At 38.4% G+C, this 22,831-nt stretch overlaps 2 protein-coding genes across 4 annotated transcripts; one reads left to right on the top strand and one right to left on the bottom strand.

Moving 5' to 3' along the window:
* Positions 1 to 103: 103 nt before the first annotated feature.
* Positions 104 to 19,451, bottom strand: LOC124631228 (chromodomain-helicase-DNA-binding protein Mi-2 homolog). 3 transcript variants are annotated; one of them, XM_047165487.1, is made up of 21 exons: positions 19,246 to 19,451; positions 18,753 to 18,823; positions 18,511 to 18,633; positions 17,329 to 17,473; positions 16,027 to 16,172; positions 14,923 to 15,102; positions 14,374 to 14,565; positions 13,793 to 13,936; positions 13,331 to 13,453; positions 12,806 to 12,981; positions 12,296 to 12,419; positions 11,270 to 11,419; positions 6,806 to 6,975; positions 6,085 to 6,259; positions 2,747 to 5,839; positions 2,335 to 2,673; positions 1,800 to 1,994; positions 1,198 to 1,360; positions 724 to 869; positions 543 to 595; positions 104 to 384 (listed from the first exon to the last, which is right to left on the bottom strand). In XM_047165487.1, the coding sequence occupies exons 1-20, from the start codon at positions 19,280 to 19,282 to the stop codon at positions 587 to 589; spliced, it is 5,901 nt and encodes a 1,966-aa protein (XP_047021443.1). In that variant the 5' UTR covers positions 19,283 to 19,451; the 3' UTR covers positions 104 to 384; positions 543 to 586. The 3 variants fall into 3 exon arrangements, with proteins under 3 accessions (XP_047021443.1, XP_047021441.1, XP_047021442.1); XM_047165485.1 differs by having other exon boundaries at positions 16,027 to 16,175; positions 19,246 to 19,450; XM_047165486.1 differs by having other exon boundaries at positions 13,793 to 13,933; positions 16,027 to 16,175; positions 19,246 to 19,450.
* A 1,247-nt stretch (positions 19,452 to 20,698) lies between these two features.
* On the top strand, positions 20,699 to 22,717 carry LOC124631403. Its single transcript, XM_047165777.1, has 4 exons — positions 20,699 to 21,150; positions 21,234 to 21,372; positions 21,798 to 21,947; positions 22,487 to 22,717. Exons 1-4 carry the CDS (start codon positions 21,083 to 21,085, stop codon positions 22,706 to 22,708), a joined length of 579 nt encoding a protein of 192 aa, XP_047021733.1. The 5' UTR covers positions 20,699 to 21,082; the 3' UTR covers positions 22,709 to 22,717.
* The last annotated feature ends 114 nt before the right edge of the window (positions 22,718 to 22,831 follow it).

Here is a 22,831-nt window from a genome sequence, read left to right as displayed (position 1 = left end):
TTATCATCTTTTCCCATCTGCTAGGGTCAGTTTGTAAATGTTTTTAATGAGGTGGACATGTTTTTAAGAGTTAACTAAAGGATGTGCGAAATAATACACAAAGTCACTTAATAGATACGATTTATTCAATTTTCATTTTTGGTAAATTAAAAATAGGTTTCTTAATAGTCCACAATCACTTACACAATTAAAACAAGATTCATACAGATCAGGATGAAATAAATAATATTGTGAGTTCTGCATCAAAATGACGTAGTATTTGTATATGTTACCTAACATAACTGCACTAATACGCTATAATTATCACTTCAAACCCAAGGTGGAACAGGAATCTTGGAAAGCTTACATCTAAAATATTCATCTATGTGACCAATTAGCCGCGCACTAAAACAAATAATTTATACTTTATTATAACATCAGACATTCTACTACATTCACCACATTATTGTAAAATTCACTACTCGTAAAACTGTAAGTTAATTATAACTATAAGTTGATTATTTTAAAATTGTCTATTTATCAGAAATAATGAAATATAATACCTGCAAATTTGTCAAGTTGAAATATGTTGTATAAGTTACGGAGCTTATGATTTCTGTGAAAGAAAAGGAACAGATTAACATACATACATTTATTTCATTCGCAAAATTCTAAACCCTTCACCTTCCCAAAATTATCTTATATTTTTTTAAGTCATTGTTGCTTAGTTCAATATCGACTTACATTAGAGGATCCACTGGAAGCGGGCTGTCCGGGCACGGAGTACTGCGGGCGGAAGTTGGAGAAGTTAGCCGCCGCCGCAGCAGCCGGCGAGAAGCCTGGCAGCGACCCGCCAGACTGGAAGCCCGCGGGGAACTGGGCCATTTGAGCTGTAGGGGAAACAATCAAATAAGTAATCGGCGGCGTTACATGTATACTGTTAAGATCTAGATTGCTTGTAATACAACAGAGATTAATTCACAAGCATTTTCAACTGATAGTTTTTTGGAAGTCGAGAAACATTAATACTATTTTATAACATACATTGAAACACAACATAAGTAGGGTAGCGTGGTATACAGCCGACATAGAATTTGATGTTAAATGATTAACTGCCCAGCCCACTTCGCAGCATCTTCAGCATCACCATAGACATTTTAGTTCCTACAATTAACATTTATGATATGTAAACACAATGAATGAATATCAAGTGCTGACCTGCTGGCACGGGGTTGCCGGCGGTGGCGGCGAGGCGCGAGAGGATGGAGCGTTCGGACATCTGCAGGCGCTGCGCCACCGGCGGGATCCGCGCCAGCGTCGCCGGCAGCCGCGACACGTCCGACTTCATGTCCGACAGCAGCTCCTCCAGCTGGTTCAACACCTGGAAGAGAGAATGGAATTGTATTTGGTCTTGACAATAGTACAGAGGAGAATAGTAGTTCTGTCTTTATAAAAAAAAGAACAGCTGAGCCAGTTTCTACAAAATGTTGTCTTAACTTGACCTCTGTTCGCAAATTACTATCATAATGTATGTCAAGTTTTTGTTAGGAAAGATTCATCAGAATGCCAGTGTTAATGCCAATGCCAATGCCAAATCTACCGGCAAGAGCAATAGAATTATGATGGATTTACACTCTTGGAAAAATATAGAATATAGTAGATTTGTAGGTGCAAAGCACTATATTTTTTAAACTAGATATTTTTAAGGTTGCTGCAGGGCCATGGGAAACATATCCAACAGTCATGAACACTGAATACCATCAGTCGATGATGATGACATCCAAAAAAAAATGTACTACTAATACACATAACATCCATACCTTATGCAGCACAGCGTTGGCAGGCTTGTTGCCGGCGAGTGACTCCTTGCTGAGGTGCTGGTGGGACTCGGCCAGACACTCCACCTCGGCGAAGCGAGCGTTGAGCGACATGGCGGGGTGGTTGGGGTCCTGCGTCAGGTTCAGGTACGCCGCACGACGCAGCTGCTCTTCTATTACTAGCGCTTGTTCTAGCAGCTGCGTAAGAAAGGGACGGTTTAGATATTTTGTACTATTGATTGTAATATTGTATATGTACTTTCTATCTATAATATCTAAATATTGGGTAGGAAGTTAAAAAGTAAATATTTATTTATCGTTTGTTTGTACCCACACTAAAGGCTCCGAAAACGCAGAAATGGTTTTAAAAATTCATTCACTGTTGGAAAGCGGGCAGAGGATCTCCCGGGAAGTATTTAGCAAAGTTTCATAAACAACTTAAGTTGATATGAGAGCTTTTTGCTTCATTTCTTTCATCAGCAAGTAGCCTTTTTAGCTTTGAAACATTATTTTATGTTCATTAGATGAAATAACTCACCTTAAAACGCCTCGCCAGGAATTTATTCTTAATTTCCAAGAAGTTTCCTTTGCCCACATCCATCTTGAAGGGCTCGTTGATGATCGCAAAACGCAGGTCATTCTGTATGTCTTGCCAGCGCCCGTACCCGTGCGTCACAATACCAGCTAACAGCCAGTAGTCATGTCTGCGGTGCCAGATTTCATACTCCCGGCCCGGGGCAGCCGCTCGTTCCTCGTTAAGCCACAAAGTATGTAGCTCTGTGAAACCACCGTCCGCGATGTTGAACATGAACTTGCGACGCTCCACTTTGAGATCTTCTTCCTCTTTCACTAGTACCACGTCGTCGTCATCGTCATCCTGGAAAAATAGAGAAGTTAGAAAGTGCTGTTTTGTAGGTAAGTAAAACAATCAAAATGAAGATTATATTTACCTTCTTTTCGTCCTTAGGTTTCTCAGAAGCTTCAGACTCCGCCTTATCACTCTTAGCGTCCTCTTTCTTATCTACATCCTCTTTCTCATCCTTAACTTTAACGGATTCCTTGTCCTCTTTCTTGTCATTAGATTTCTCGTCATCCTTGGGTTCTTCGTCAACAGACATACGTCTCTCACCGTCCTTACTATCTTCTGATGATTTATCCTTAGAAGATTCTTTCTCATCACCATTTTCTTCTTTGATGTCACTTGTGTCCATCGGTTCTTCTTTTTCTTTGACATCTTTTTCCGATTTCTCCTCTTTGATCTCTTCTTTGTCATCTTTTTCTGAGCCGCCGGGTGTGGGGGCCTGTCCTGAGGTCTGTGTGACCTGCGTGGGCGCGGGTGAAGGCGCGGCAGACGTTATCGGCGTCGCGGTGGAAGGCGCGGGCGACGGCGCCGCACTCTCTCCCGCAGCCGACTTCACAGGTTCCACAGGCTTACGAATCATCTCTGGCATACTATAATACCCGTTAATGTGCTCGAATTCTTGCACTTTCTTCCTAATCAGACTCATTACACCAATTCGAGTTAGTACATGCTGCCTGGATAAGCCCTCTCTAGGTACTCCATCAGCGAATGTTTCCGCGTTATCCGCGCCGGGCTCGCATAGATGTCGCATGAACAATGACACATACGCTTTGAAGTTACGTTCGGACTTTCCGCGGAGATCTCGGACGAGCCATTGCGAGTTGAAGGCGTCTTGTGGTGGCATGCCATAGCGCATGATAGCGTTGAGGAATGATTTCCTTTGCCTTGCGTTGAAGCCGAGTACCTCCATGTTGCCGCCCACCCTCGCCAGTAGCGGCGGCAGCGGTCGGTCGCGTTCCTCGCGTCGCTCAAGCCGCCGCTTGCTGCGCCGACTCAAGAGATCACCATTGTCATTCTTTTCATCGAAGTCGTCATCCTCCTTGTCATCTTCACTGCCTTGTGAGAAGTCTGAATTATAATCAGAACCATTCTCCTGCCACGTGGAGTCTTCCCTGTTTTCAGTCTGTGCCACAATACCGTCATTATAGTTGACTTGTTTACGAACTCGCTTGCCTTTACCGAGTGTCCTTGCCTGGTCCTCTTGGTGTTGTTCATAATGATGCCTCAACAGTTTGATCCAGTACGCCGGGTCGGTGTTCTCAGCTTCCTGTTTGATGATTTCAGTGTCAACCTCTTCTTCGCCATCGCCTTCTTTGGTAGAATAGCTGGCGACTTTGAATGAACTAAGATACTCGTTGGCCCAGGATTCTTTCTGTTCTATACCCTCCTTGGAACGATCCAGCAGTTCCCCTACAGCCCTGTCGTCGTAGTGAATTGCTTCCTCTTTACCTTCCTCTTCCTTGAACAGTTCTTCTGTACCAAACCTTAGAATATCGTCCAACTCTTGCTTAGTGAAGTTGGCTCCTTTACCACCCATGCCTGGTCGTACAACCAAGTGAGTCAACATCATTTTCCTCTTAGCTACTTGTGTAACCCTCTCCTCCACACTGTTACGTGTTACGAATCGATAGATCATGACCTTATTGGCCTGACCGATACGATGGGCACGAGAGAACGCCTGAATGTCGTTGTGAGGATTCCAATCGGAATCGTAAATGATTACAGTGTCGGCTGTGGCTAAATTAATACCGAGACCACCAGCCCTCGTTGACAGTAAGAACACAAACTGTTGCGCACCGGGAGCATTGAACCTATCAATGGCTTCCTGACGAATGGTTCCAGTAATACCACCGTCAATTCTCTCATACTTGTAACCTTCTCCCTCTAAGAAATCTTCGAGAATGTCCAACATTTTCGTCATCTGAGAGAAAATTAGTACTCTGTGCCCTTGTTCCTTGAGTTGCCTTAACATTTTGGACATAAGAACCAGTTTGCCTGAGGCTTTGACTAACGCCTGCGTGTCGTAGTTTCCGTGGGGACCGAGGGGAGCTTCCTCAGCCGCCACGGGGAACAAATACGGATGATTACAACACTTCTTCAAATCCATCATGACGTTAAGTAGTGAGACTGTTTGTCCACCACTCTTAGGGTTGAGAGCTTCGTAGTTCCTTGTCAGAATATACTTGTAGTACTTCTTCTGCATTGGCGATAACTCCACTCGCACAATGAACTCAGACTTAGTAGGCATGTTTTTGAGCACGTCAGCCTTGAGACGTCGCAACATGTGTGGGCCCAACATCTCGTGAAGCCTCTTCACTTGTTCCTCCTTCGACACATCAGCGAATTCGTTCTGGAACGCGGCGAGGTCATTGAACTTGTCCTTATTTAAGAAGTTCAACAGATGGAACAATTCTTCTAGGTTGTTCTGTAGAGGTGTACCAGTAAGCAATAGTTTGTAGTTGATGTGGTAGCCCGCTAAAAGCCTGAAGAACTTTGACTGATTACTCTTGAGCCTGTGGGCTTCGTCCACAACCAGTACGGACCATTCAATTGAGCCGAGGCAGGTCGCGTCGATGGAAATCAACTCGTACGACGTGAGGAGCACATTGAATTTCACTTGGGACTTGATCTTGGAAGGTCGTCCGCCTCTATTGGCGCCATCGTCAAACGTCAGCTCATTTTCTCTGATAACAGCCCTGGAGTCTTTGTCACCTACATACGTAATGCAGTAGAGGTCAGGAGCCCACAGTTCAAATTCTCTCTCCCAATTAATAATCGTAGAAAGTGGTACAGACACAAGGAAAGGTCCCTTGCAATGTCCCTCCTTAAACAGCGAGTAAAGGAATGTGACCGTTTGAATAGTTTTTCCGAGACCCATTTCGTCGGCAAGAATAGTGTCGATACCCTGTCCCCAGGAATACCGAAGCCAGTTGAGACCTTCCAACTGGTATGGATGGAGCTGCATTCCAGTTTCATACACGAAGGGTGGTTGATCTTCGTATTTCTTGTTCAAGTTGGTTGTTGGGCGGTCTGGCGGTGGGTTGTATTTCTTGGGCTTCATTTGTAGAGCGCCGCTGCTGTCATCCTCGTCGATAATATCTTTGTTCTTGCTCTTCCGTCCCGCTTTCTTGCCTTTGGTGCCCTTTGTCTTGCCTTCAGAAGTGATGTAGGCACGCATGTCCTGGAATTAACCAAAATTAAGTTATTAACTCTGCTCAAAATAAAAATAATTTTGGATTTATATTATTTTTTTAGATTTATAATTAAATTTATAAAGTCATCATCCTCCTGCCCTTATCCCAATTTTATTTGGGGTTAGCGGATCATGTTTTCTGTCTGCCATCAGCTAACAAGTAACATACTTTCTTGCCATGTCGATTTCACTCAATCCATTCACTTATACATTTATCTTCATAAGATACTAACCTGATAATATTCAATAGCATTCTTGAGGCCGGCTATATCTTCATTCTCCGACTCCCAGGTGGCCTGATCATATGACAGGTCCCGCCATTTCACCAGGTAGTACGTAGTACCGTCACGTGAGGTACGATGGTTGATCACACGATGCACTACCAACCATTCCGGCTTCACACCATATCTGAGATCATAGGTTTATTTATGTTAGAAATGAATTGATGGTAAAACAATTGTGAATGGACTGTTTTTGAGGAAGGTATAGATCTGTTTATGTTGTTTGGACATGAAAATACCGTGATCGAAGGTGTAATTACGTAAATACATACACACTTCCGGGTGGAAATTTTATATCCTTACATTACTAATTAAATAATCACTTAGATTATTTTTCCGTCCCAAATGTCGGCCACAACCTGTCAGTTTGACGTAGCAACGACCAGAGAAAATATTCAAAAAATTTTCAGTATAATACCATGTAGGTTGTACCACGTGACGTCGAATGGTGCAATTCTATTGGTCGATATTTGGGTCGGAAAAATAATCAATGTTATTGGCACTTTAGAAAAACGCTCCAGTCTCTTCATATGCATTAAGTAATTCTATTGGGACGCTAGCGAAACCGCGGGAAAGAGCTAATTGATTCGTTAGTAGAGCAACACTTTTCCCTATCTACCAGTTTTTTTCTGTACATCATAAAGTTACCAGAAAATTATCATTCTATGCTCACCTATAATACTTCTCCTCCAATATCTTTTCGTCGGTGTCCTGGTCCTGCTTGTCCCGCAGCCGCTTGACGCGTCCGTCGCGCTCGTCCAGCGGCTCCTCCAGCTTGGGCGGCTCCTCCACGTCCGACTTGCGCATGTAGTAGCGGTACATCAGCGGGTGGAATACGTCCAACTGAAATATACACATATAAAGATTAAAAGTGGAATAACAACAGAAAAAAAAAAACCGGTGGTAATAAGCCTGTCTAAACAACAACATAAAAAATGTATTTCCATTTGAACCCATATTTTCTACGTAATAAAAACTAAAATCAGGAATTGTAAGGGTGGGTTGCACCATTTAACAATAAAGATAACCATAACTAGACGTGACATTGTCGCCTGTTGGTCCAACCAGCAATTTGACAACTGGAAATTGTTCAGTTATACATGGTTCAACACACCCTTAAGGTTAAACTAGTCGCGGGCTCGAACTCACTCAGGGGCGTGGCCAAAAAGCGCGCTGTCTCATCTGACATCGTGTGCGACAGAGATAGCCCCAGTGATGAGCAGTTAGACGCTAGTCTATTTGCACAATGCGTTTCGTGCAAACAAACACGCATACAAACACCGTTACGAATCAAAACGACATTAGACACACATACGTACATGCTGCTGTGTACTGCTCGCTACCGAAAAGTCAGCAAGCGCTTACTAACTCGTACTAAAATAATAGATACTGTTATCATTTTATACTAGCCGTTTTCCCGCAGTTTCACCCGCGTCCCGTGGGAGCTACTGCCCGCACCGGGATAAAATATAGCCTATGTTACTCGCAGATAATATAGCTTTCTAATGGTGAAAGAATATTTAAAATCGTTCCAGTAGTTTTGAGTTTATCCATTACAACCAAACAAACAAAGTTTTCCTCTTTATAATATTAGTATAGATTTCATAGAAGTTGCTTATTTTATGAGGTACCGACTAGTGATGCTCGCATGGATTTCAGTAATTGTCCCAAGGCGTAGGTACCTAATAACATTTTTATTAAACGGTTTTATTTAGCTCACCCCGTTTGTTTTATTATTTATTCATTCTTTCTTGGGTCAAATTTAGAAATTGAAATTTCAGTGCCTTCCTGTTGTCAGATTGACCCACCCAAAACAAAAATGTGAAAGACTGCCAAGTTCGATAATATGGGAATGCTTCGCCTATAAAAGAAGTGAGATCTGAATAAGTACCAAGTTCCATACACATACCTCAGTTAAAAATAGTTACTTTTTAATGATGTTACTTGGCAAGTTTTCATACACCTTGTTATAAACCTACTAAACGCAATGAATCAAGTATTTAATTTTCTATTAAAACTTGCCAAGTAATCATCATTAAAAAGTAACTATTTTTAACTGAGGTATGTGTATGGAACTTGGTACTTATTCAGATCTCACTTCTTTTATAGGCGAAGCATTCCCATATTATCGAACTTGGCAGTCTTTCACATTTTTGTTTTGGGTGGGATTTCATTTATTTTTGTAAGGTTGTTTATTTTATTTTTTTCTTATGATGAAGTTAGTTAAAGAAATGTCTCATTTATACTATCTTTTAGATTTTTTAATATGCACTATGTTTCTTACAAAGAAATGAACTAGATTAACTATGACTAGATTTACCAACTGACTGACATGACATGTTATCATATATTATGTTCGTGGATCAAAGTTACACATTCGTTATTTTCGAAAGTGATTCACACTTGGCCGTTTTCAGATTTTTACTTTACTTTGACTAAATACAAACCTTTGTACCATTCGAAGATATATTATATAAATATAGATAAATTTAGTTCGTTTTAGTTCCTTAGGGGTATAAATTTACACCGGGTATAAAACACCTTCATTATTTTGAAACCGACTCACACTTGGCCATTTTCAGATTTTTCCCTTTACCTTGACATAAAGACCTACCTCCATGCCAAATTTCAAGTCAATACGACCATTGGAAGTGGTCTAGGTTTTTGATGAGTGAGTCAGTGAATAAGTGAATAAGTGAATAAGTGAATCAGTGAATCAGTGTATAGTAAAAATAGCGATTTTCTGACGTCAATATCTCAAGACCTACAATAGGTATATTAATGAAATTTTGTATTTTAGATAAGTGAGGGGGTCTCAAGAGATACTAGAAATTTGATATGCGTAAATAAAATAGATTTTGAGTTACAGGGGGGTCGAATTTGGCCCGAAATGGTTCGTGTAATATAACCCACGGCCGGTGTGTCGCCTTTTTTGCTCGAACTTGGCGGACACACTGCCGTGTGTCTAGATCTGAAATTTGGTACACACCTTTAATTCCGATGACAATACAATATAGTAATATCAATAACATTGTAAATCCAAGATGGCCGCCGGTACAAAATGGCGGATTACATATTTTTCCACAACCCCCTCAATATGGGTATCAAATGAAAGAGCTACTCAAGTAGAATACTGTCAGCAACCCCAACGGGGCCCAACAGGGCCAAGGCCTGCCTGGGCTGCGGGATTGTCCTAAAGAGTTACCGTGGTCGTGGTACATAAAAGGCCTACGACGAAAAAGAACGGTTTTTAGTCAGTAAGAGTCTGGCACTCCCTCACCGCTGCTGACCCATGTATAGAATCAAGAATATTCGGTAGGCATTTTCATTAAATACTAAAAACTAGATAATAAAAAATCGGTAAAAAAACTTTTAAGTTAAACGGTTTTATATCTTATGTGCACTGAAAAATAAAAAATAAAAAAACAGTTACTTACCTATAAACCTACGTAGGTGGTCCCGGTCATATTAGACTAAAATAAAAACGTGGGGCCCTCTGAAATCCTACTTATGGCAAAGCATATCTTTATACTTTGGTAGATCGTGAGCTCGGCGTTCGCTGATGAAGCCGCTACGGCTGATTATTGATTGTCAAAATCTCCAGTTATGATTATAGTAAGTCGATGCAATCCACACCTATTATACCTCTAGCTAGAAGAAAGTATTACAGCAATAGTTACGGAATGGGCCCCACGTTTTTATTTTAGTCTAATATGACCGGGACCACCTACGTAGGTTTATAGGTAAGTAACTGTTTTTTTTATTTTTTATTTTTCAGTGCACATAAGATATAAAACCGTTTAACTTAAAAGTTTTTTTACCGATTTTTTTTATGATAACACAATGTAAAATCAGTTTGACTGGCCTGTTGGTCTAGTACTTAGTGATCTTGACTGCTATGCCGTAGGTCGTGGGTTCGATTCCCACCCAGGACAAATGTTGTATGGGTGTTATTTATCTATAATATGTATTACATGTATTTAGAAATCAATTCTATTGATTTTATTGAACATTTTGATTTTTTTAAGCAGTAACACAGTTATTTTCGTGTCGAAAAGCGTTTCTCATTTTTTTTAGTTGACATTATACATACGAAGAACGAAGAGAGCAGTAGAGACGTGTAACTCGATCACAATTTTTGTAACGAATATGAAAGATAAAACAATAAAATAGGCAAAGCGGCTTTTACCAAAGAACGGAACAGAAACATATAAAAATAATACTTTATTCCTTTAGAAATAAGGTTGCTTTCTTCTGTTTGTTTACATTCTCAAAAACGCCGACCGCGGTGTTTGCGGCAAATGCGACAAAGGCGGCTTAGATCAAAGTGATATCAAATACTAAGTCCAAAGTTCAGTGCCAAGTCAAAAAGATAAAGAAGGTAGTATCGAAATCCAGAGTTTTAGCCGGGGGTCAGTGTAATGTTTACGTACGATAAGCGCTAGGAGAATAGTCTACTAGACACACATACGATACGAAAGACGTGGGCCGCAGCAGCAGACTGAGCCCAAAACAATACAAACAAATAGTTGCACTAAAATTTGCACAGTTGCACGACAAAATATCGTGCAAAACGTAAAAATTGTGGAAATAAGCATGTGTGTATAAGCGTCTTTCTCCGCTCCGCCCCGCGCTTCTGCCGGGGGGAATGCTATTGAGTGAAATGCACGACAATTCATCGCAAAACGAGTACGTAAAAAAAGACGAAGAGTGCTTCAGAAAAAAGCGTTTTCTGAAAAAACTACTGTATAAATCAATTTGAAATAAATTTTATAGAACTCTTTAGTAATTGAGCTATGTCGGAGCGGACTTCGTTTTGGAGATTTTACATTTTTTATGGGACTTTTTAACACTCAAAGTTGCGTGAAAATTGTCTAGAAAAACGGAACTTTGTTGGCTCATAACTTTTTACTGGGATTTTTTTATTTTTTTTTAAATCCGTACAGACAAACTTAATAACAATATAAAACGATATCAAGTTTAATTTTGAATGTATTATGTCACAATGTAGAGTAAAAGCACCCCGAACTTTGTATGGGAAAAATATCGACTAGTGTAACCTTAATTGTTATATTTTAACTAATACTGAAACCACGATATAACATAAACAAATATATCACTTAAGTAAATAACTGACCTGTAATTCGGATATCCAGCTGCAATGCCAATAGGACCGCTCGTGCCACTTGACGAAGAACTCCCTGGAGCGAGGCGCCTTGGACTTGGGCGACTGTTCCTTCCATCGCCACGTCAATATCTTTGCGACTTTTCCGTCTAGTGGTGGACACTAATTAACAAATAATGTTAAATTTAGGATTATGGATTTAAAGTAGGAAGAAGTAGGCCTAGTAAGAATGTGAAACACTTTCAGTTGGAAAGCTACACTATCCTATCAAGTAGGCTATATATCTGAATATGGGAACTTCCCTGGGAGGCGGATGAACCCCGGGAATATAGTAAGTACTACATAAAGTAGGAATAATTCGCTTAACACCTTTAGAATAGCAACATAGCTCAATAAAACATTAGTAGAGCATTTTTTATGACATGTGAAATAAGATGCAAAATCTATCAGATTGAATTAGGCTGTAGTCTGAATTGTATTTTTTTGAGTACTAGATGTCATTGACCAATTGTTAATAGATTTTTTATAGTTTTTTTAAGTTTTGCTTCTTGTTCCGACTCAAAAGTTTCGGTTTTTTACTTGCTATTGTAAAGTTTTAAACATGTGACTTCAAAAAGGTAGCTGCAAGAACATTCGTAAACAATATAGCCATAGTTTATTTCTTGTGAAAGTATTATTATCTACTAGCTTTTGCCCGCGGCTTCGCTCCCGTCAACTGACTTCTCTACTTTACCCTATTTTTTTTTCATAAGAACCTTCTCCTGACAATAACAAACACAGCAAAAAAATAATTAGCCAAATTGGTCCAGGCGTTGTTGAGTTATGCGCTTACCAACACATTTTGCGATTCATTTTTATATTATAGATTTGAGCGTGCACTTGGAGAGGCCTATGTCCAGCAGTGGACTGCGATAGGATGATGATGATTATTATCTATTCTCTGATACATATAGGCAATAGCTTTATGTTCTTTAATCGTTTATGACCTTAGTAAATTCACGGATATTCTACAATGAAACAATATATGTATGTACTTACACTACATCTAGGACATTTCCACTCTCCATCAGGCACCTCTTCAAGCGGCGGGTTGAGACAGAACCGATGGTATGCAGAAGGACACGAGTCACAGCATAATAGTTCACCACCATCCTTACAAATCCTGTGCAAGATAAATTAACGTTATTCAGTCATTTAAACTGGATCTTGTAGATAAGTTATTCTTGCCTACAATATAATATTTTCCTTCTCGTCTAAATCCACCCTAAGGAAAGAAGAGATTGCTTACATCTACTTTAATTAGTTCGAGGATCAAATATGTAAAAATTGGTGTACATAATAAAGTATAACTATTTATCTATCATAAGATAGTAAAATAAAAAAATAAATAAACATAGGTTTCTATAACATTTTGAAAAAAAAAAAACAAATTCATGGACTTCAACATTTCGTGATTTTATAAAATTCCCATCCCAGTCAACTTCAACATTAACACAAAGCCAGCAAACAGTCTGCTCACTAAAACAACTGTCCAAAGGGATCCCATACCTGCAGAACTCCTGATGCTCATCATCATCGTCCTGATCCTGGTTGCCCTCAGCTTCGCAGTGCGGACAAGACCAGCGTCCCTCCGGCGTCTCCTCCAGCTCGGGCTCCAGGCACACCAAGTGATATGCTCGGGGACAAGTGTCACAGAGAATGATTTCACCGCCTTGTTGACACACCTGGTCACAAAAACGATAAGTTTAGTATAATTTATGATGCATATTAACATATTTCTTCTGTGTGTAAACTTGAGTTTATAAAGATATTACAGGAGAAAAGATTGGTGATTCAATCATCTAATTCAAAACTGAAGAAACACTGACGGTTTTCAAACTCTCCTCATAAACTTAACGTAATAAGGTCAGCTCTATTTGATGTAGATACATCGTGAATTTTCATAACTGGTTAACACTAGCACACTTAGATTATTGAGATCTCCCGCTATGGTCCGATTAACAAAATTAAAGTCTGCTATATCGTAGCAGAGAGAGTATAATAGAGTGGTGTTAGTACTTTACTGGTACCAACCTCGCAATAATCTTGGTGTTCATGTTCTCCCTCGGCGCCGTCGGGGAACTTATTTGTAGTCTTTAGTTTCTTCTTCTTTTTGCTCTTGTTGCCGATCTTGGTCTTTGCCTTCTTTTTGGGTTGCTAGAATAAACAAATATGATTTATAAAAATAGTTTCTAGAATTCATGAAGACATTATTATTAGGTCCGAAATTTTTACCTACTACTCAAAATTTTCTTTTTTCGTAATATATCCAGCTATAACAAAACCATTTAAAACACAGTTTCTTTGACCCCAAAAATTTTACGAAATTATGACGTTAATACTAAGTGTACAAATGCTGGCAATATCATATCCGTAGAATAATACATAAATATTAAAAGATACCATTTTTTTTGGGTCACCTACCCTATTTAAGGAATTCACATTGTTGCCAAATTATGTTCAACATAGAACCTAGATATAAAATTTTACACTTACCGGTACAGCAGGATCATCGTCCTTCTGCGGCGCGGCGTCGTCGGCGGCGGCGGCGCTGGGCTTGGGCTCGTCGGCCTCGGCCAGCATCTGCTCGAACTCCGCGTCCGAGTCCGAGTTCACGGCGCTACCTTCCTGCTCCTCCTCCTAGCGCAAACATTACACTACTACAGTCACTGAACACATATAAAGTAAATTTTAGCTTAGTCTTTGTTGAGTATATGGTGGTATATTAAAACATGGCTAAGTAATTTTTATCCCCACTTCAATAAAATATGACAGACATCTATTAGTCAGAGTGGGGGAATCAGACCTCTCCATACCTTGAGGACCCTCAGTTCTTGTAATTTCTAAGACGAATGAAGAACACATTTACCAAAAAGCACACATTTTTTACGTAACTTTGTACCATTCGATTTCGAGGATTCAGCAAATTTGATAACTTTGAATAGGCAAAACCATAACAACAGTAAAGAAAAAACATGTACTTAATTTTAAGTACTGTATCTACCCAAGGTTCATTAAAATATGCTTTAATATAAGTAGGCTTATATTATAACTTGTTAATAAAAAGCGTCACTCACGCTACTAGTCCTCTTCCGCTTACTAAACTTGATCTTGAGCGTGGGCACTTTAGGCTTGCGGCCGGGCTTGCCGCGCGGCGTGGCGGCGGCGCCGTGCTTGGGCTTGCGCCCGCGCTTGCGGGGCAGGGCCGCGCCCTCGTCGCTTTGTTCTTCCTCCTCTTCTTCTTCTGGCTCTTCTTGTACTTCTTCGTTCTGTCAAGTTGGGTAATTTTAGATGTGGAAATAGATGCTTGGCTTTATTGATAGCTATTAACGAAGAATTGCCTACATAGATTCTAGTTACTTGGTGTTATTTCCTTGATGAGGTCTTGTCATTTTACACAGAAAAAAATTGAAATTGACCTCAAAACTTTGAAGATTTTCAGACTTAATTATTTTTTTTGATCACGCACTTCTAGTCATCATAAGATTACAAGACTTTCTTACATTCATAGTTAAGCTAGTTAAGCAAGTGACGGCGTACAAGTGAAGCTAATATAAGCGTGTTAAAACTTTTTCAATATCATCAATTAAATAAATAATGCATATTTAACTCAGTATCATAATTACCTTAACTTCTTTAGGCGTGCGTCCCGGCCGTCCTGGTTTAGGCACGTAGTCTGACGTGGTAGAAGTATTCGTGTTGTCTTCGGAGCCCATGGCGGGGGTCCCGCTGCCGAGGTGAGGGTTGGTCTCGCAGAACAGACGCCACTTGGCCGCTACCAGCATCATCAGTTTTGATACTGGCACCTGAGTGTATAGATAAGTATATAGGTGAAATATATTTACGACAATACTGAGCTTGAATGATAGTGAGATCTGAATGAGAAAGTGTGTCATGCGGACTTAGGGGACTAAGAGTTTATTTGTTAATTTATTGTGAGAAAGTTTCCAGTACGACCAGGTAAGCGATTTTTTTTTGCATTCATATGAACTTTATAGCTCTCGGAAAACTTTATGACGGCACAGAACATCGACGATACGCTACGCAAAAACCATTTTAATCATGTTATGGCCATGGTACATACGCGTACTTGTTGCGAGCCACCATAAGTTTGGCAAAAACTACGTTCGGATTTCCAATAATCTCAAGTTCGTTTATGACGTAATCCTAACAACATTCCAGAACAATCTGTAATCATAATAGTTCTGAATAATTCCAAGGACCAATGAAAACGCAGCATAGAACGAGGAAATTCCTAGTTATATCATCTATTACAGGAGTATGGCTATTTCATTAACAGGAAAAAAATCTAGAGGCAAAAGTGATTTAATGACTAAGTTAATAGCAACATAAATATTTATAAGTCTCTGCGTGAGAGAATCGCAAGTGTGGCAGCTAAATAAAAATGCGCGGTTATGTAAACAAAGCAATCGATTCTTCGATAAATGGTTCTAATAACATACTCTAGACACATTTTCGTTACAGGCATTAACCAGATTACCAGACAGACATTTTAAAGATTGCTTGCCAGAGCGGCGATTTTTTGCTGCGTTACGATTATAGTAGAAGCCTTCGACGGCAATAGAAGGAACATTGTTAGGTTTTGGTCAATAAAAATTTGAAAAGGTTTCCGACCTTTCTAAATTTATTCTTCTTGTTGAAATGCCGTAAGTCCTACAAAATCCTGTTTAAAAGGAAGAATTTTAGGCGTCATTTGTTTGTATACTAACCTTAGGGTTTTCTTTCACCAACAGTGGTCGTACATGCTGCTGGAACAGCTTATAAGACGTCAAGTTCTCGAGGTCTGCGTCTGAATACTGGATGTCCACGTCCGTGAGGCCGAATGACGAGCACACCTCTTCCACGGTCGGCATGCCTACTGTGGAAATGTTGCATATTGTACCGAGGGACCAGGTCACAGTTGAAAGGTATCAGGAGTTGGGAGTTTTTTAACATTTTCTTTTACTGTTTTTTGCGTGCAGGGAATTAGTTGTTTGCACAGTTGCTTTATGCAATTAATTGATAATATGTGTATTAGATTAATTTTTAATGATAGAAAATACAACAGTTACAGCCTTTTTGTCGTCCCACTGCTGGACACAGGCCTCCTCTCACACGGAGACGGATTGAGCGTTTTGAGCGAAAAATAAGCTTTCGAGACGATCCATCCTAGTTACGATTTAACTCTGAATGATGAATTTTCTTGAAGAGTTAGTTACTAGGCCTTGCTAAAACCCTATAGCCTATAGCTATAGCTATAAGTCATCTAAAAAAGTAGTTAGCACTACCAACATAATAACAAAAACATGTACAAATTATAGATAGACGCAATAACGATCTTGATACATGATAGAGAACAGTGCAAGGTCATTATAAACTTGAAGAGGTCAATGCACTGTGGAATGCCAACTTCTATTGAACCCGTCTGTCTAAGAAATAATTATTATTCATCACATTTGTATTTATCGCATGTCCTGAATCTTAAACTGCAACATGTATAGTTTAGTAAATCTAAATAACTGCATAAGTGCATTCGTTATTTTTCTTGCAGACGCGTGATTAATATGTGTGACGCGATCTGATTACGTAAGTAGTATGTACTTGAAAAACTGCGTAAAAACATATCATTAAAATTAATTCCTGTTTATTTTACTTTATTTATGAAATGGGCGTTACTTTCACCTGTTTTCGTGTATTTTCTTGAATCTTGGTATATAGGACAAAACAGATCAGGGTTAAACCCAATATTTTCCTGTTCAAAATGGATGTCACAGCACAACAGCAGATATTTTGGAATATAATTAGCAAAGCAAATATACAAGCTAACTTCATACTTAGAACATTATCTACTGGGAAGGAAAGTATGGGAAAGTGGATTTTGACAATAAATCTTTTATGAAAGAAAATATTCTCAAACAAAGAGTCGTAATTTTGTTACAGTAGCATAGAAGTCTGTTGTATCGTTAATAGTTTTGAATAAATTTTCAAATGTATGAGTATCTGAAAGAAAATTTATGGTGAAAGAAACTTACTGGAACCTGAATCTGAGGCTGACGGCGTAACCGGTGGGTTGTGCTTACTGCCTCTGCCTTTCCTGGACTTCTTTGTAGAAGACATAGCACTGAGGGCATAGTCACTGTCTCCTTCTGCTTCAATCTCGACCCCAAAGTCTTCATCCTGTGTTACATAGACAATGAGTTGAAAACTCCATGGAGTTTCTTGCTGTATTTTCATTATGAGACTACTGGCTTGGATTTTTTATAAGATTATTTAAAATATAAATGTTTTTTTTTAATTATTGTTATACAGCATGTTGTGATTGTTTTAAGTTTAAAACAATTGTTGATATTTATCTAGTAATCAGTATTGATGAATTTTTAGATAATTACAATTGTGAAAACATATTCCATTTATTTGGACAGGTCATAGAACCTGTTGATAGTCTTTATCTTAATTACATTAATATAGATCAGCAGATATTTCAATTTAACCTACTTATTTGAAAAATAAGGTAGAACATAAAATCAGTAAATGGTAATGTGAACTTTATCATAACATTTACCTATATAGTGGCACTGATTAATAAAACTCTATCTTTAATAGGAAATTGAATACCTAAGCACTTAATCCTAGTAATTCAATTATGGTCTAACAATGTGGTAATAGAATACAAATTGATATTGTAGTACAGTCAGTTTGAAAAGTTCTAGAATGCAAACTGGAAATAAATGAAACGTTTTCTATGAAAAGGTGGACTATGATTCATTCAGGAATTCTGTTTATTTACAATAATACTGTTTATATTTGTTTGTTGTAAAGATAAACCTAGGTAGTCATTAATCTAAGATAGAAACTTTAGTAACTTTTCTGTTATAAATCAGAAGTCTTATAGTTGTAGTATCAAATTACATAAAAATGTCTCACAAGAGCTAACTCTTTAAACAAGTTGTTAACTTTTCTAGAATTTTTTGTGCCTGACTGTAACATCAATGTTGATATAAAACAGTGGACAGTTTCCACCTGTTTTCAAAACAATTGCAATGATGTAATAGATGGAATCGGATTTTGTTTATCTTTCATAAACACATGAATGACCTTTTCTCTCCCACTTAAATAGAAAAGAATGGATGCTTATACAATTATTTCAATTATGCTACAATACTCCTTTGTAGATTTGAAGACTTAAATGAAATAGTTTGAGAATTAAAACTCACCTCTTCGCTCTCATTCTTACGCTTCTTCTTTTTCTTTCTACCCTTCTTCTCTTCTCCACGGGCTTTCCTTTTCTTTCCCTTTTTCTTCTTTCTGCCATCTTCAGGTGAGTAGTCTTCATCCTCCTAATAATATCAATAACATAACCATAACACAAACAGCACCAAGGCAAATGTTTACAAATACACTCATTCACTGTGCTATAATACTAAAAACATGAATGAATATAATATTTTTCAGTTACCTTTGGTGGGCCTTCATCACTCTCCCCCGAGTTCTCGTTCTGACCCTCACCTTCCTCCACGTCCTCGTCGCCTGCAAGTTCACAATAAACTGGTCAAACCAGTCCACCACTCCACTCCTCTACCAACACTCTAGCTAAACCTTTCCGACAGTGCATTTCGCCACATGAGCACACTCCTCAACCTAAGGTCACTAATCCCTTTGTTTGGCGGCGTCCATTTTGTTAAGTAGTAATGAGGGGATATCGCATGTTCTTTTCTGTCACAAACTGCCACTTAAAAATATTTACAACCACAAAATAACAAATACAACATCAACTCACTCAAATACCACTTCTTTAATAACACATCACTCTATTCAGACGTAATAAGTGGTGAAAACTAAGTCACGGAACCCAAAATTTTCTAAATTTTTAATTGCATATACCGCAAGTAAACACATGATACCGCTATTCGCGGCTTACCTATGACATGCTAGCTAAATTGAACGTTTACCTGCGAAAGAACCGTCTACTTCATCATCAGATGCCATTTAGATCACTAATCAACACAACTTGCAATAAGATTAAAGATTTTGGTCTAGAAAAGATAAAGGACGCGCAGTTTTTGCGACAAATGGTAATTAATTCAGAAATTGATGCCGCCGTCACTACACGGCAAACTGGCGAGAATTGTTGTCTCGCTCGCACACATTCAAAAATATGGGAAAAAAGAAATTTTAGGGTGAACACTCTTTCAATGAAAAATCTACTAACTTAATTATTTTCTACCAAATGTAGAAAAATGCCACGACAGTTTGTTTTAATTTTTTATTCAAAAATCATGTTTAGTGCTGCTAGATTATTTATTGAGCTTAGGCCCGCGACGTGGAATTGTGATGTTGAGCTGTTACCATGTTGGCAATTTTTTTTTTTAATTTTGTTGTCACTATTTTAGTTAATTGTCAGTGTCTTTTATGTATTACTTTTTTTTTTGTATTGTGCCAATAAAATATTTTTTAATTTCTTTCTTTCTTAACCAGTAGTATCGGATTACCCAAGTTCAGTGGTAGATCTACCTTAACGTGGACTGAGGGCGTACCCATATACAACCTTTATCTACTTGTGACGTCGCACTTACTTTTCTGTTTATGTTCTCTCGCTATACCTGGCTTACTTAAATGGGGGTCGGCTTCCAGACTAACCGGATGCGACTGAGTACCAGAGTTTTACCGGAGTGACTGATCCACAGGAAGGAAGATCCCCACCAATATCTATCCATAATAATACCTTATGTACTATCGATTCGTCCCCACCCTTATGTACTATGCCTATATGATTACTTCTTTACGCACTACCCCCCTTTGTATTCCCTTACATTATATACCCTCTTATCTACTCCCTTATATGCATCTCCTATTTACTCCCCATTTCTGTACTACCCTAATGCAGTTCCTTATGTAAACTGTAGGTCCCGGCTGTCATTGAACATCCTTGGCAGTCGTTACGGGTAGTCAGAAGCCAGTAAGTCTGACACCAGTCTAACCAAGGGGTATCGGGTTGCCCGGGTAACTGGGTTGAGGAGGGCAGATAGGCAGTCGCTTCTTGTAAAGCAATGGTACTCAGCTGAATCCGGTTAGACTGGAAGCCGACCCCAACATAGTTTGGGAAAAAGGCTCGGAGGATGATGATGACGGATGGATGTGCGCACAACCTTTTTAAGGCCTAGGCAGTCGTTTTATGGTAAAACACTGCTGGTCAGCACCTATCCTTCAATTTATTTAACCTGCTGCCTTGCGACAGCATTGTGCGTAAAATTCTACTATTTCATTCATTTTTTCGGAAATGGTATAGATTTTCCTTCACTTCATGCCAACATCAGAAAAATAAAATGTTACCAGTAATAAAATACAACTGACGATTTTAAAATAACCTTACTTTTAGTATGGAAGATTTTTACCATTTTTAGGTTTTATGAATGAGAAAATACATACAGTATCATGGCAAGGGTGAAATTATAGATAGCGAAACTAATTATCACTCACAAAACTCGAGACAACAATTTTATGGCATTGGTCACAGATAAAATACTATTCGAAAATCTTTCGCGAGGGAAAGGAGCGTGGTTGGTGATGTCATCCATTAATGCGAGAGCAAGAAAAGTATTGCTTTCTTTTTCTCTCACATTCATTGATCTACTGTATTTGACAATTTGTTATTATTTTGTGAATCGTGACGGTAGGTAGGTAACATCAACCGATGCCAAGCAGCATGGTTCTAATTATTGATTGTTGAAACTATAATTATTATACCCATCGATTATTAATTACCAAAACTTACACAACATCACAAATATGAACGCTTTATTAGGTTATGGTTCGTCTTCAAGTGATTCCGAGGAAGAAAACACTGAAAATGAAAAGTGAGTAAAAAGTGCACTTCATAAAGTTTATCATAGTTTTCAATTAAAATTATTTTTTTCACATAACGGTATTCAATTTTCAGATCTCAGACAGAGAGCACAAAGCCTAAATTACCAAAGCCGACGATCGGAGAAAGTAGCCTACAAACTTCTGTATTTTCCAATCCGTTCGTGGAAGCTGAATTAGCAAAGGCGGCAATACTTGAGAAGCATGTGAAAATGGTATATGTTGACTTTCTATTACATAAAATAATTGATTAGTCCACATAGTCTTGTTTTGAGTTATAATAATCAATATTAACACGAAATAAGTACTTTACTTTGCCTCCATGCATTATGTAGTAGCTAAAATGCCATGACACCAATAAACAAGTGCTATCTAACTTTTCTAGATAGAATTATACGATACAATAAATTGTAACGTAACTTTAGTAAACCAGAAATTTAATTACTAACTTAAACCTAATTTACATATCAAAGACGTTATGTTACGTACACGTTGGAGATCCTAAATAAATAAATAAATAAATAAAGCTTGCAAATTATATAAACCTTCATAAACCATTAACTATCCTCATCCAAAGTATTAAAAAGTTTAGTATCGAGTTGGGCATACAATCGTCAAGTACATAGGCAATGACTGTAAGGTTCCAGGTAAAGACAACACGCAGATGATAAATGGCAAACGGATATGCTGGAACTACAGGAAAGGGCGCTGTCGCTTTGGTCACAATTGCAAGTACGCTCATGACACAGACATACAGAAGTCCAACGATGAGATGGAAGCGGACAAGCAGGTACTTTGAAATTAATACTATATTGATAAATCTACTGATAACTTGAGGAATATGTAATAAATACTTCTTGATTAGAAAGAACAATGTCAGGTTTCGGCCCACCCAATCAACTTTTAAAACTAAATTCTCATGGACACAAAGTTCTTTACTACAACAATTTAAATATAAAATTCTAACTTCTTATAAAATATTTAATTGTTATCTAGAACTTTTCCAAAAAAAAAATCATTTTAATAAGTAATTATTTTGTTTATCGAGTTCAGGTTTTTCGTTTTAATAATTTGGTTTTGAGAAGTTCAATGCAAAAGTGGAAAACATAGCAAAGCTTCTGACATTAAACTACACAAAAAACTGTAAGAATTTTCACTGTACATTAAATATTTTTATTGAGCCTAAGTTACTATGGACGTCTGACATTGTTCTTTGGATCTACATATCAATCCTGGTATCTATAACTGTCTTACATCCTACATAATCCCACTGTGATGATTATTAAATTTCCAAAAGATGCACCTACTTAAGCATTACTTCATTTCCAGAAACTGAAGTCTGTGGTTTGTGAGGGTGCAGGCACAATGACGGCAGTACCTCCTCCCATAGCTGTGCTAGACACAGTACTACCGACAGATGATGCCGTTTGGGAAGGAGCGGGAGACAAGAAAAAACTAAAGAGACCAGGATTAAGCCAGACTCTAGTACCTGGCAAGAAAGTTATCAAAATGTATAAAGAACAGAAAATCAAAGATACAAATAAAAATTGAGTAAAATCAGCTGTTAAGGTTGCTGTTTATGTGACATGGTTGAAATTAATACTTTTTGAAGCTGTGTCGTCAGTGTAGTTATTTGCTTGTAGTTATTATCTCAAAAACAGCTGAAAAACATCA

This window comes from Helicoverpa zea, chromosome 6, assembly GCF_022581195.2.
Source record: "Helicoverpa zea isolate HzStark_Cry1AcR chromosome 6, ilHelZeax1.1, whole genome shotgun sequence".
In the NCBI taxonomy this organism is placed as follows: Eukaryota; Metazoa; Arthropoda; class Insecta; order Lepidoptera; family Noctuidae; genus Helicoverpa; species Helicoverpa zea.
Note: the sequence above shows the minus strand (reverse complement) of the source record. Positions and strands in the feature narration are given on the sequence as shown.